Genomic DNA, 15,942 nt, shown 5'->3' with positions numbered 1-15,942 from the left:
GTAGTATTGCTTATCACGACCTTTTTACACTGTAGAGCTACAGTTGCCTCATGCAGCATTAAAACTTGTCTGATCGGAAGTTCAACCCTATTAAATGATAAGGGAAAACAGCTCACTCGCTCCCAAATTAAAGAGCTATGATTAAGAGTCATCTCTGGCTCTCATAATTTAACTGAACAACAGCAGTGAAAACTTTCTGTTCAGAAATGATAAAGATTTTAACTTGAAAGGAAATTCCAAGTACATTGCTCTTGTCAGAATTGTGGAGTTGGGAAAAGAAAAAGAAAAAAAAGAGAGAGAAATGCTTTATTAATGCACAGAAAACTTCTAGCTAAAAAATTCTGAGACAGCAAAACATGTACATTCTAAAATTTCTACGCCAGCAGCATAAATACAAGTCAGGATTGGCTTCTATAAAAATGGTGAGGTACATACAGGATCACTGTATTGAAAGTATGAGAGAAAATTTTATAAGGTCAAGTAAATTTCAATGTTCAATCATAATACTGTTAATTTCTTATTAAGAATTTTTTTAAAAAAGAAGCTTCTCTAATGACTATCTGGTTTTCTAAAGTGAACTCTGTCTTGTACCACCTCCCACCTGTACCTTACTCATGAATCTCAGGGCCTTATTCCTGTTGACTCAAATATTCATCTTCTTGCCACTGTTATACTTACTTAGCCAACTGGAGAACTTCTACATAAGTTTTTTACGACTGAGTTTAAACATATTTTTGCAGAAGCCTTCTCTGACATGCTGGCAGCATCACACCCTTCCATCCTCCCAACACAAACACCGTAGTTCTTCCTTCTTCTGTATTCTCAGGTCAATGTTTACCTATCTCTATAACAACATAACTCACATTAAGGATTTCAAGGATATCTAAAATTTGTTTATAATTCCATTTTCCCTATTAACTTCCATGGCTTTCTAACACATATCCCCAATGTCTGTACACAAAAAATACATGATCAACAAATCTTGGCTAAATGAACAAGACTGGCTATATTTAAATGTTAATACACATAATCGTGGGCTTCCCCTGTGGCTCAGATGGTTGTGAGGCTGTCATGGCTAACTCCATGGCAGGCAGCCTAGATTAGGAGTAGGCCTGGTTTCCCAGGGTAACATAATAATCAGGCCTCTTAGAGCCAGCCAATCAACATATGCCTAGCCAGAAAAAAGGCAACCTATCAGGGGAAAGCTGAAAGCCCCACTTTGGGCCAATAAAAATTACCTTGCAACTGTGTAACCAATCAGCTTGCGCCAACTACCCACTGTGTAACCAATCCGATTGCACCAACTACCTGCTGCTTATTTTGACCTAATAAATACCCGAGAGAACCGGGGCTCGGGGCCTTTTCGTCCTCACACACCTGGTGAGGGCGGGAGGCCCTGGCTCGAGTCAGTAATAAATTCCCCTATTGCAAGTTGCATTGTTTCGAGGAGTCTTCTTTCCTGACCGGGACTCGGACTACGGGCAGAACAATGGTAAAGAATCTTCCTGCAATGCAGGAGACCTGGGTTTGATCCCTGGGTTGGGAAGATTCCCTGGAGAAGGAAACAGCAACCTACTCCAGTATTCTTGCCTAGAGGGTTCCATGGACAGAGAAGCCTGGTGGGCTACAACCTATAGGGTCACAAAGAGTTGGACATGACTGAGCAACTAACTGATACTGATACACATAATGGTAAGAACGTTCATTGTGAATCTGACATGGCATGTAATCCATTCTCCCCTTCTTTATATCAAAAAAGAAGTAAACGTGTCAGTCGCTCAGTCGTATTTGACCCTTTGAAACCCCACAGACTGTAGCCCGCCAAGCTCTTCGGTCCATGGGATTCTCCAGGGAGAATACTGGAATGGTTTGCCATTTCCTCCTCTAGGGATCTTCCCGACCCAGAGATGGACCCACATCTCCCACATTACAGGAAGATTCTTTACCATCTGAGCCACCAGGGAAGCTAAGAAAGTCACGTATCTTAATGAAAACCTCACTTTGCTCATATTTTTAAATAAGGATATTATAAAAACTTAAAGTTTCTTTCATGCAATAAAATCCTAAGTTAGAACACAGTTGGTGAGGTTTATAGTACAGTTGGTTTTCTTATAGAATTTAAATGGGATGGAAGATTTTAGTAACTTAAAGCAGAAAAAAACTACTCTAAAAAAGAATGCAAGTGCTTAAGCATTGATAATTTCATAAACTGATATCTACATCTTATATGATCACAATGTTCTATATATTTAAATCAATGAATTTCCAAGTTGATCTGATATATGAAGACAGCTGAAAACTATCACACAGTGTAGGAGAATCTTTTTGCTAAAATTAACAAATTGTTCAACATTATTTTTTGTTATCTTCCATTACATTTAAATCATGATGTCAAAGAATCATGAAACAATCAAGTTATCTTCAGAACACCCAGCTTACCCTTTCCATTTTGTAAATGAGAAAACAACATACCCAGAGAGGTGAAGGATTTGCTTGAGCCACAGAGATATTTGGCAGCTTTGAGCTAACACTCCAGAACCAGAATGTAAGTATATATACACATAAATGAGGACTGGTTACAGCTTCCCTGACTTTTGTGCACCTCAGCTTTCTCTCCCAAGAAAAAGGTAGAGGAATTTGTCTGACAATCAAATTTCAATATTTCAACAGTTTTACCTACTCATTTATTCTCTCACTCCATGCCTGTATATTTAAGCTAATTTTTAAATATTCAACTAAAAGAACATGGTGGTTTCTTGAATGCATTACAATGATATCTTTCCCAGTAATGAAGTATTAAGGCTTTCAAATGTTCAGTTACATGTCAAAATACATGAGTAGGCCAAATAGGATACCTTGAAGGTCATAAACATAATGAAAGCTTTAGGATTCCAAGATTAATTACCTTGCTCTCTGCTAACCAGCGATGTGGGTCATAATTGATATCAGGACTAGATGAAAAAACCTACAAAGAAAGAGGAAGTCATCAATTAGAAGTAGGTACCTCCCTGAAATGAATTTACATAAATGAAGATTGTACACCATTATATCCAAAAGTTCAGTCTCTAAACCTAAGGGTTTAAAAAGAAAGTTCACAGCAAGTATAAAACCAGTTCCAAACTATTATTTATTTAACGCCTATTTATTAAGCATGTATATATGTATCAATATATGTATACATCAGTATGAAAACATGTATGAATGTATGTATTGACACTAAATATTTAGCTCACGTATACACATATGACTCAACTCTCAAGTGCTACTACTTGAGAATCTCGAGGCTCTTGAGGCTCTTGAGAAGCTCAAATCTCTGAGGCTGATCCATGGAGTTCTGCATGGCAAGCAGCCTCACTTACACCAGTTTACTTCATTTTTGTGTCTTTTCCTCAGTCTTGTTCCAGATAATGTATTTCACAGTGAGTCAGATGTAATTACATAAAACTTAATTCTTTGTCTCATTTTTCCTTCCTCAATTTTATACTATGAGAGCTATTTTGTCTCATTAATGGTTGTATAGAACTGACAGAACCTAATCAATATAACTTCACACCTACATCGCTTTGTAACTCATGATGGTAACAAGATTCTACAATAAATAGATTGTCTACACTAGATGCCCTGAGTTCCTTCACACCAACTCATTTATAAAATTACTGTCAGCTGGTTCTGCCTTATTACTGGTAAAAGTCTACTCAAAGTTTGTCAATCACTTCATAATTGTAAACACAAAAGAATTTCTCAATTTTTCCCTTTGAACTTTGTGCTATCCATGAAACTTCTGCATCGGTTTTTCCTAGAAATTTTCTGCTTAAAAGTATCTTATCCCTCTGCATGCAATGTCTGTTCCTATCTTCAAATACTTCTATACTTCTTGATGCGTTTGCACATCACTCCCCTACGGAATAGCATTAGGTAATTCATTTAGACATGATGAATGCGCAACGAGCGTGACCACATGCCACGTACAAGAGTGCTGTAGTCTCATGTAACCTTTCTATCATCCATTTTTCTCATTATCTAGATCTCACTCAATTCTCAGGCCTTTCCGGCTTTTTCAATGAGATTTTTCTTAATCTCTAGTTCACAGTGCTTTCTTCCTTTTCTACCTCTCTACTGTGTTGAATATTTGTAACCATCCATTTATCATTGATTATGTTGTTCTTTATTACTCTTTTTCATTGACCTATGTCATCATCTCAAGTCTTCAGTGACCTAAGATACAGTACTCAAGATTAAAGACCAAAATAATCTGAAATAAAACAATGTTTATATTTTGCAACATGCTTTATACATTTATATATAGTTTAGTGTTTAAGAAAATAGTCACTTAATCACTTATAAATGGTATGACTTAATTTTTCTCTAAGCTGCAGGTTATCATCTATAAAGTGAGTAAACTACCTCATGAGGCCAGGGTATAAATTAAATAAAATGGGTGTTGGCACAATATCAGACATACAGAACACCATTATCACTTCACTACTAACTGCATATCAAGATGTAATTATCAATAAATACACTTCAAAGTCTATTATGACAAGAGCACAAAGTCTATTAAGACAACAGTTATTTGTCATAAAAAGATTAAAGAAATAGAAGCCATATACTTGGCAATATGAGTACATTACAAAAAACTCTCTGCATAATGAGAGAAATCATTAGTTGATCTTGCTATCTTGCACTACTAAGTGCAAGATATGATACACTTAGTATGTACATCACACTATGATGTACACCTTCTACATCTTTTTTATTTTATCTTCATAATAACCCAACTTATAAATAGGACATGAATTCTTAGAGCGAATAGAGATTACATAACTCATCCTAGGTCATACATTAGCAATTTGGAGAGTTGCAATTTGAATCTCCATCTGTCTTGATCCAAAGCCTATTCTCTGCATGCTCTACAAAGAAATGAATACTCTGACCAAGTGTTAGGGGAAAATCTCTAGACTTACCAAAGACTGGTCTGTGAAAATATTGTATCTTTAATTCAAACACTTTTCTAATTGTTCCATAAGCGTCTAACAACAGATTTTCAAATACTGCATGCACTTACTAATGTGGAATAAGTAATAAATATGGTGGCTGAAAAAAGAAACTATAATTAGAAATAATTCCAACATTCCCAAAGACTTTTCACAGACTCTTTTGTTGCATATCTCTTATTTGGTCCATTCCATAATAGTCACTTTCTACATAAAATGGCTGAAAATTTCATCAGCAATATTTCAAAAATCAACAAATGACCAGGAATGATTGGAAGTACTTCATTTCTGAAAATATTTTACAAAGACTACCAATCTCACCTACATTTCTGAACTACAAAGCAAAAAATCAATTTTAATAAACACTTTGGTGGTTTCTGTGAAGTGAGAACAAATGTTATGTTCTTGAGTATTCCTTTGTTTTTCAATTTTATAGAAATGAAACAACAAAAATTATTAATGGAAAAAGATCCACAATAAAAAAAAATGCATTCCTAAAAATAATCTTAATAGAATTTCCATTCTCATAGATTAACTTTCCACCCATCACTTAGACTTGAATTAGTCTTTCTCCAGGTAAAGAGGTGTAAAGACCCATTACCACCACATTCTTGAAAGCCTATTAAAGAATAGGGTACTTTTCATAATAGTAAGTTAGAAGGATAATTTGAATCATATAAAGAAATAAAATATTTAAGCAATGTACTACATACACACTATGCTTTAGCTTGTAATTGACCCGTTTTAGTCTGTAAATAACAAGGTTTATATATAACGCAATCCAAATGTTCCTATTTTTATATCTCTACTTGGCTGAAAACAAGCCATTCTGACATAAATTCTTAAACACAGAATAAATATTCGATAGTAAATCTGTGCATCTTCTAGATAAAATTATGATTTCAAGGGTTTAAATATATGTCAACAAGTTCTAAATAAAAATAAAGCAGTATTAGATAAGGAACAGAATAAACGAATGTTATAACAGGACAGAAAGAGTTAGTTTTCCCCTAAAGCTAATTACTTCTTGTATTTGGCTCACAGTCCTCTCAAATTGACATCTGAACTTTAAAAAAGAAAAGTATACAAAAACATATATTGTAGAAATTCCATCAACTTCGCCAAATTCTGCCAGTTGAAATATTTCCTTTAAAGCTGAATCCTAAAGCGCAAGTGGAGAATATCATTTTATGTTCTTGAAAACATTATTTAAGAAAAACAAAAAAGATGGAGGAAAAAACAGGAAAAAAGAGGGGAAAGTAGTTCAGGGAAGAATATTTTATATGAGAAAAAAAGATGAATGACAATATTTGAAAAGATTTAAAAAAAACCTTAATGCATAATATGATAATTTGAATGCTGTTTTTTTTTTTTTTTTAATTTGAATGCTGTTATATCATCAAATGAAATAACTACAAGGGGAAATGATGGGCTAAACTATAATGTACTGTGGTCATACCACACCAAAGCACTGCAATGCTCTTTGTATATAACTTAGCAGTACTAGGACCTAGAGTGTAAGGAGGTACTTACTTCAAGGAATTAAGAACATCCATGATTACTTGTTTTTATTTATTATTTCACTAGGACTACAAATTTAGTGGCAATAATTCATTTTAAAGACAGGAAAACTAAATAAAATGCAATTTGTTTAAACAGGGAAGCAAATAGCATGGTAGATACTTCTTTAAGCTCCAGAGTTAGACACCCAATATTTGAAGTCTTAATTCTAGCTTTAGACTAGATACATGGCCAGGGGAAAGTTACTTATCCCCTTCAAGTCCTGCTTTTTCTTGCCTAAAATGGATTTAATGTGAGTGTCTAAAGGACAGGGTGGTTTCAGAATAGAGAGAGAATGTATATACTGTAATTAAAACAGTATGTGTAATATAGCTAGCACTCAATAGGTGTGAGCCAGTAATATACTAACAACAATAAAAATGGTCTATGATAATAAAAAATTCAAAATCCAGGCTTCTTGACTTGAAAGATTTCTCTAGTAAGACATTTTCTTTTACAGAGTGAGATACAAGCAATTCAGTGGAGTAACAGCATGGAGTAACTTTCTTTCACCATGACTGTGCAATAGATAAAATAGCTCATTCTAAAAAGTGTAAGATGTTATTTTGTTCCATAAAACTCTCTGGAATAAAAATGTGATGACCAGGTAACTATGCATTAAATCGTATTATAATTATATATTAGGAAACTAACTGAAAGGCACATAGCAACTCGTAATTACTTTCAATTTGTCCATTGAGTTCCTGGAGAACGTTTTACAAGCTGCATCAATTTCCTTTCCTATCACCCCAAGGATGGATTCCTGTTCCGTCTCCAGACAAAGAAGTTGATCCTTGAGCTGCAATCTGGCCTCTTCCATCCTCCTACGGTGTTCTTCTTCGTTGGTTATATGTTTTTCCTAGAGGCATTGGTAAGAAATAAAATCAGAGGTTAATTATTAAGTGAAGACAAGAAACACATGTCATATCTATACAACAAACCCAAAGAAGCACATTAAAAAACAGATCTGACTTTGCCCCTTGATGTTACCAAAATAACTTATTATTCTTTCTCATTAACTGATGTCAAGTAACAGAGAATTCAGAAGTACGATAATGAGTGAAATAGTGAGCAGATACGTGATAAAAAATACTACAGTAATTCTGCTACTAAAAGAAAAAAAAAGTTTTAAAAAATTCATCATCGATTTAATAACACAGTGCCATTAATGGATCAGAGTAGAAGCCAATGTCACAAACCGATTTTGAGTTTTCAATAAATATTAGTAAAACACTAGAAAAGGCAAAATGTCAAGTAAGTAGGTTTCTTTATTTCAGGGGAAAAAAAAGTGTTACTGCTACCTTTATCTCATCAAAACACCACTTCAAAAGGTCTAAGTTGAGGGGGAGGAGCCAAGATGGCGGAGGAGTAGGATGGGGAGCCCACTTTCTCTCCTACAAATTCATCAAAAGAATAACTGAACGCAGAGCAAACTTCACAAAACAACTTCTGATCGCTAGCTGAGGTCATCAGGCGCCCAGAAAAGCAGCCCATTGTCTTCGAAAGGAGGTAGGACAAAATATAAAAGATAAAAAGTGAGACAAAAGAGCTAAGGAAGGAGATCCGTCCTGGGAAGGGAGTCTTAATAGAGGACGTTTCCAGACACCGGGAAACCCTCGCATTGGCGGGCCTGGGGGAAGTGTTTGAATGTCGGAGGGCAACCTGACTGGGAGGGAAACAATAAATAAAACCCACAGATTACGAGCCTAAAAGCAACTCCCAGCAGAAAAGTACCCCAGACACCCGCATCCGCCACCAGCAAGTGGGGGCGGAACGGAGAGGAGCGGGCGGCATTGCTTGGGGTAGGGTCCGGGCCTGAGCGCCCTAAGGACAATCGGAGGGAGCTTTTGTGAGTTGCCAACTTGAACTGAGGAAGAGCAAAAGAGAGAGAGAAAATTAACCGGCCCGAACACACTGCCGGCCGTTCGCAGAACAAAGGGACCGAGCAAGTCCAGAGAAGAGCTCGCAGGCTGAGGACGGGCCCAGCCCCGCAGGAGGCAGGAAGCAGGAGGCAGGGGGGAAGGGAAGGGGGCAGGCTCAGCCCCAAGGACCGCATCCCCTGCGGCACTGCAAACAGGCCTCCAGTTTCTAAGCAAAGGTCTCCTGAGATTCTGGATGGTCAACATCTGCTGGGAGGGTCGCGGCGAGACACAGGGTGCACGCACCCGACCCGACCGGCATGGGCAGGGACTGGGGCTGGGGAGCGGAGGGCAGAAGGTGCACGCACCCGACTGGCGCCGGCAGAAACTGAGACTAGGACCGCGGAAGAGAGTGGGCGCGCCGCACCCGGGGAGAGTGCGCCCCTCAAGCCCCTGGCTGCCTGGACCGCTGGGACAGGGAAGGCACAGGGAGCAGGCGCAGCTTTTTGTTCTGCGCTTTTGTGGAACACCCGAGGGCTGGAACCGCGTGCAGCGTGGGGCGCGCTCCATATAGAGCAGCCGGGAGCCTGAGCAGCGCAGACGGAGAAAGCAGCGCCAGCCTCTCCCGCAGCGCCAGCCCCTCCCGGCAGGGCGACAGAACTAGCTACCTGAATAAGAGTCCACCTCCGCCCGCCTGTGTCAGGGTGGAAATGAGGCTCTGAAGAGACTGGCAAACAGAAGCCAAATAAACAAAGGGAACCGCTTCAGAAGGGACCAGTGCAACATATTAAAATCCCTGTAGGAATACAGAAAGCCCACTCCAGACACAGCAATCTAAACAAGATGAAAAGGCAAAGAAATACCCAACAGGTAAAGGAACATGAAAAATGCCCACCAAGTCAAACAAAAGAGGAGGAGATAGGGAATCTACCTGAAAAAGAATTTAGAATAATGATAATAAAAATGATCAAAAATCTTGAAAACAAAATGGAGTTACAGATAAATAGCCTGGAGACAAAGATTGAAAAGATGCAAGAAATGTTTAATAAAGACCTAGAAGAAATAAAAAAGAGTCAATTAAAAATGAATAATGCAATGAATGAGATCAAAAACACTCTGGAGGGAACCAAGAGTAGAATAACGGAGGCAGAAGATAGGGTAAGTGAGGTAGAAGATAAAATGGTGGAAATAAATGAAGCAGAGAGGAAAAAAGAAAAAAGGATCAAAAGAAATGAGGACAACCTCAGGGACCTCTGGGACAATGTGAAACGCCCCAACATTCGAATCACAGGAGTCCCAGAAGAAGACAAAAAGAAAGGCCATGAGAAAATACTCGAGGAGATAATAGCTGAAAACTTCCCTAAAATGGGGAAGGAAATAGCCACCCAAGACCAAGAAACCCAGAGAGTCCCAAACAGGATAAACCCAAGGTGAAACACCCCAAGACACATATTAATCAAATTAACAAAGATCAAACACAAAGAACAAATATTAAAAGCAGCAAGGGAGAAACAACAAATAACACACAAAGGGATTCCCATAAGGATAACAGCTGATCTATCAATAGAAACCCTCCAGGCCAGAAGGGAATGGCAGGACATACTGAAAGTAATGAAAGAGAATAACCTACAACCTAGATTACTGTACCCAGCAAGGATCTCATTCAGATATGAAGGAGAATTCAAAAGCTTTACAGACAAGCAAAAGCTGAGAGAATTCAGCACCACCAAACCAGCTCTTCAACAAATGCTAAAGGATCTTCTCTAGACAGGAAATGCAGAAAGGCTGTATAAACGTGAACCCAAAACAACAAAGTAAATGGCAGCGGGACCACATCTATCAATAATTACCTTAAATGTAAATGGGTTGAATGCCCCAACCAAAAGACAAAGACTGGCTGAATGGATACAAAAACAAGACCCCTATATATGCTGTCTACAAGAGACCCATCTCAAAACAAGAGACACATACAGACTAAAAGTGAAGGGCTGGAAAAAAATATTTCACGCAAACGGAGACCAAAAGAAAGCAGGAGTCGCAATACTCATATCAGATAAAATAGACTTTCAAATAAAGGATGTGAAAAGAGACAAAGAAGGACACTACATAATGATCAAAGGATCAATCCTAGAAGAAGATATAACAATTATAAATATATATGCACCCAACATAGGAGCACCGCAATATGTACGGCAAACGCTAACAAGTATGAAAGAGGACATTAATAGTAACACAATAATAGTGGGAGACTTTAATACCCCACTCACAACTATGGACAGATCAACTAAACAGAAAATTAACAAGGAAACACAAACCTTAAATGACACAATGGACCAGCTAGACCTAATTGATATCTATAGGACATTTCACCCCAAAACAATCCACTTCACCTTTTTCTCAAGTGCACACGGAACTTTCTCCAGAATAGATCATATCCTGGGCCATAAATCTGGTCTTGGAAAATTCAAAAAAATTGAAATTATTCCAGTCATCTTTTCTGACCACAGTGCAGTAAGATTAGATCTCAATTACAGGAAAAAAATTGTTAAAAAGTCAAACATATGGAGGCTAAATAACATGCTTCTGAATAACCAACAAATCATAGAAGAAATCAAAAAAGAAATCAAAATATGTATAGAAATGAATGAAAATGAAAACACAACAACCCAAAACCTATGGGACACTGTAAAAGCAGTGCTAAGGGGAAGGATCATACCATTACAGGCTTACATCAAGAAATAAGAAAAAAGCCAAATAAATAACCTAACTCTACACCTAAAGCAATTAGAGAAGGAAAAAATGAAGAACCCCAGGGTTAGCAGAAGGAAAGAAATCTTAAAAATCAGGGCAGAAATAAATGCAAAAGAAACTAAAGAGACCATAGCAAAAATCAACAAAGCTAAAAGCTGGTTTTTTGAAAAAATAAACAAAATTGACAAACCATTAGCAAGACTCATTAAGAAACAAAGAGAGAAGAACCAAATCAACAATATGAGAAATGAAAATGGAGAGATCACAACAAACAACACTGAAATACAAAGGATCATAAAAGACTACTATCAGCAGCTCTATGCCAATAAAATGGACAACTTGGATGAAATGGACAAATTCTTAGAAAAGTATAACTTTCCAAAACTGAACCAGGAAGAAATAGAAGATCTTAACAGACCCATCACAAGCAAGGAAGTCGAACTGTAATCAAAAATCTTCCAGCAAACAAAAGCCCAGGACCAGATGGCTTCACAGCTGAATTCTACCAAAAATTTAGAGAAGAGCTAACACCTATCTTACTGAAACTCTTCCAGAAAATTGCAGATGAAGGTAAACTCCCAAACTCATTCTATGAGGCCACCATCACCCTAATACCAAAACCAGACAAAGATGCCACAAAAAAAGAAAACTACAGGCCAATATCACTGATGAACATAGATGCAAAAGTCCTTAACAAAATTCTAGCAAACAGAATCCAACAACATATTAAAAAAATCATACACCATGACCAAGTGGGCTTTATCCCAGGAATGCAAGGATTCTTTAATATCCACAAATCAATCAATGTAATACACCACATTAACAAATTGAAAGATAAAAACCATACGATTATCTCAATAGATGCAGAGAAAGCCTTTGACAAAATTCAACACTCATTTATGATGAAAACTCTCCAGAAAGCAGGAATAGAAGGAACATACCTCAACATAATAAAAGCTATATATGACAAACCCACAGCAAGCATCACCCTCAATGGTGAAAAATTGAAAGCATTTCCCCTGAAATCAGGAACAAGACAAGGGTGCCCACTCTCACCACTACTATTCAACATAGTGTTGGAAGTTTTGGCCACAGCAATCAGAGCAGAAAAAGAAGTAAAAGGAATCCATATAGGAAAAGAAGAAATGAAACTCTCACTGTTTGCAGATAACATGATCCTCTACATAGAAAACCCTAAAGACTCTACCAGAAAATTACTAGAGCTAATCAATGAATATAGTAAAGTTGCAGGATATAAAATTAACACACAGAAATCCCTTGCATTCCTATATACTAACAATGAAAAAACAGAAAGAGAAATTAAGGAAACAATACCATTCACCATTGCAACAAAAAGAATAAAATACTTAGGAGTATATCTACCTAAAGAAACAAAAGACCTATACATAGAAAACTATAAAACACTGATGAAAGAAAGCAAAGAGGACACAAACAGATGGAGAAACATACTGTGCTCATGGATTGGAAGAATCAATATTGTCAAAATGGCTATTCTACCCAAAGCAATCTATAGATTCAATGCAATCCCTATCAAGCTACCAACGGTATTTTTCACAGAACTAGAACAAATAATTTCACAATTTGTATGGAAATACAAAAAACCTCGAATAGCCAAAGTAATCTTGAGAAAGAAGAATGGAACTGGAGGAATCAACCTGCCTGACTTCAGGCTCTACTACAAAGCCACAGTCATCAAGACAGTATGGTACTGGCACAAAGACAGAAATATAGATCAATGGAACAGAATAGAAAGCCCAGAGATAAATCCACGAACCTATGGACACCTTATCTTTGACAAAGGAGGCAAGGATATACAATGGAAAAAAGACAACCTCTTTAACAAGTGGTGCTGGGAAAGCTGGTCAACCACTTGTAAAAGAATGAAACTAGAACACTTTCCAACACCATACACAAAAATAAACTCAAAATGGGTTAAAGATCTAAATGTCAGACCAGAAACTATAAAACTCCTAGAGGAGAACATAGGCAAAACACTCTCCGACATGAATCACAGCAAGATCCTCTATGACCCACCTCCCAGAATATTCGAAATAAAAGCAAAACTAAACAAATGGGACCTAATGAAACTTAAAAGCTTTTGCACAACAAAGGAAACTATAAGTAAGGTGAAAAGACAGCCCTCAGATTGGGAGAAAATAATAGCAAACGAAGAAACAGACAAAGGATTAATCTCAAAAATATACAAGCAACTCCTGCAGCTCAATTCCAGAAAAATAAATGACCCGATCAAAAAATGGGCCAAAGAACTAAACAGACATTTCTCCAAAGAAGACATACAGATGGCTAACAAACACATGAAAAGATGCTCAACATCACTCATTATTAGAGAAATGCAAATCAAAACCACAGTGAGGTACCATTACACACCAGTCAGGATGGCTGCTATCCAAAAGTCTACAAGCAATAAATGCTGGAGAGGGTATGGAGAAAAGGGAACCCTCTTACACTGTTGGTGGGAATGCAAACTAGTACAGCCGCTATGGAAAACAGTGTGGAGATTCCTTAAAAAACTGGAAATAGAACTGCCATATGACTCAGCAATCCCACTTTTGGGCATACACACTGAGGAAACCAGATCTGAAAGAGACACGTGCACCCCAATGTTCATCGCAGCACTGTTTATAATTGCCAGGACATGGAAGCAACCTAGATGCCCATCAGCAGATGAATGGATAAGGAAGCTGTGGTACATATACACCATGGAATATTACTCAGCCGTTAAAAAGAATTCATTTGAATCAGTTCTAATGAGATGGATGAAACTGGAGCCCATTATACAGAGTGAAGTAAGCCAGAAAGATAAAGAACATTACAGTATACTAACACATATATATGGAATTTAGAAAGATGGTAACGATAACCCTATATGCAAAACAGAAAAAGAGACACAGAAGTACAGAACAGACTTTTGAACTCTGTGGGAGAAGGTGAGGGTGGGATGTTTCGAAAGAACAGCATGTGTATTATCTATGGTGAAACTGATCACCAGCCCAGGTGGGATGCATGAGACAAGTGCTCGGGCCTGGTGCACTCGGAAGACACAGAGGAATCGGGTGGAGATGGAGGTGGGAGGGAGGATCAGGATGGGGAATACGTGTAACTCTATGGCTGATTCATATCAATGTATGACAAAACCCACTGAAATGTTGTGAAGTAATTAGCCTCCAACTAATAAAAAAAAAAAAAAAAGGTCCAAGTTTCCAAACTCAGTGATACTACATAAAGGCTTTAAGTCATGAAAATTTAATAGAGGTAAGAAAGAGCTACTTTTCAAGTAAGTAAATATACTTCATGAAAAGGAGATTCTCAAGAACCCTATAAGAGATTACAAGGCTTGGGGACGCCCCCTAGTCAAAACAACTCTGTCATTCAGTTCAGTTCAGTTCAGTTGCTCAGTGGTGTCCAACTCTTTGTGACCCCATGAATTGCAGCATGCCAGGCCTCCCTGTCCATCACCAACTCCTGGAGTCTACTCAAACTCATGTCCATCGAGTCGGTGATGCCATCCAGCCATCTCATCCTCTGTCGTCCCCTTTTCCACCTGACTCCAATCCCTCCCAGCATCAGGGTCTTTTCCAGTGAGTCAACTCTTCTCATGAGGTGGCCAAAGTACTGGAGTTTCAGCTTCAGCATTAGTCTCCGTCATTAGGGTTACACAATTTCATGAGAAATTCATTAGAGACATTCAAGTGGTATTCCACAAGGCTTAGAGGAAAAGAACAGAATTACTACAATTGTAAGGATAAACAGGGACCAAAAAGTCACAATGGCTGGCTAGTTATGCCTTCAGTCATCACACAGTAGCCTAATGATCTTCACCTACCCTAGTAAACACAAAATAAGCAGGAAGATTATATGGTTAACCAATCAACTTGAATTTAAAATAACAAAAGGCTTTTTCAATGAAAATTCACCATGAAAGACAGAATGGTATTTGAGCAGAATAATCACACATGAATTTCCTAGCAGTTTAATTTACTTAAAAAAAAAAAAAAAATGAATGAAATACCCTCCCTACAAAAGAACAGTCATTTCACAACCTGACTTCTGCTCTTCTCTCCCATCTCATCTCCCTCCTTTCCACTCTCTCATACTTGCAGCTTCTCAAGAACACCTACATATGTCTCCCCTAGCCATATCTCATCTGAACAACTCACTCTGAAATTGTGTTATTTCAAAATGGAGCTAGCAGTCCTGAGAACACGTTTACCTTCATGAGTACATCTTCCTGGCCAGGAGCTCAACTTTGTAGACTTAGGAGCTGGAGTTTCACTGCTTTCTGGTCCTCTGATGCAAGTCATCTTTCAGCAGTAGAGCACATTAAGCTCATAAGAGACTGGTGGACAGACTAGAATATCACTCAGTTTACTACATTAGTTTACAATGAGACCCATAACTGCCATATGGATTAGAATGCTCATGTCAGCGTAAACCAGCATGTTTTCTCCCTGTAGACCAATCTAGCTGGGAAGGCAAATTATAATCAGAATGTTGCTTAATGAACTGGAAATCTGACCAGAGGAGTCTGTTTCATGAAACAACATTTAAATGGCATCACTCTAATGGCAGCCTGGCATGTCCAACTACATGTCAGGGCTTTCAAACCACAGTAACAAGTGTGTTCCATTCTCTTGGGTAGAGTTTGGATGGAGATTGTTCCAGTACATCTCCCTTTCTCCTTTGTCCACACTCAGTTTCTGCTCAAACTCTCCCTCCTGATGGATATGGTATCTTTT

At 37.8% G+C, this 15,942-nt stretch overlaps 1 protein-coding gene across 3 annotated transcripts in view; it reads right to left on the bottom strand.

Moving 5' to 3' along the window:
- The window catches only part of CEP128 (centrosomal protein 128), a 447,512-nt gene that overhangs the window by 247,555 nt on the left and 184,015 nt on the right, over positions 1-15,942 (bottom strand). For all 3 annotated transcript variants that reach the window (XM_043918906.1, XM_043918908.1, XM_043918907.1), the window contains 2 exons: positions 7,237-7,413; positions 2,906-2,965 (listed from right to left, as the gene is read on the bottom strand). In XM_043918906.1, coding sequence (XP_043774841.1) covers positions 2,906-2,965; positions 7,237-7,413 — 237 coding nt within the window. The remainder of the gene's footprint in view (positions 1-2,905; positions 2,966-7,236; positions 7,414-15,942) is intronic.

The sequence above is a fragment of the Cervus elaphus genome, chromosome 12 (assembly GCF_910594005.1).
Source record: "Cervus elaphus chromosome 12, mCerEla1.1, whole genome shotgun sequence".
In the NCBI taxonomy this organism is placed as follows: Eukaryota; Metazoa; Chordata; class Mammalia; order Artiodactyla; family Cervidae; genus Cervus; species Cervus elaphus.
This window is presented reverse-complemented; position numbering and strand designations above follow the sequence as displayed.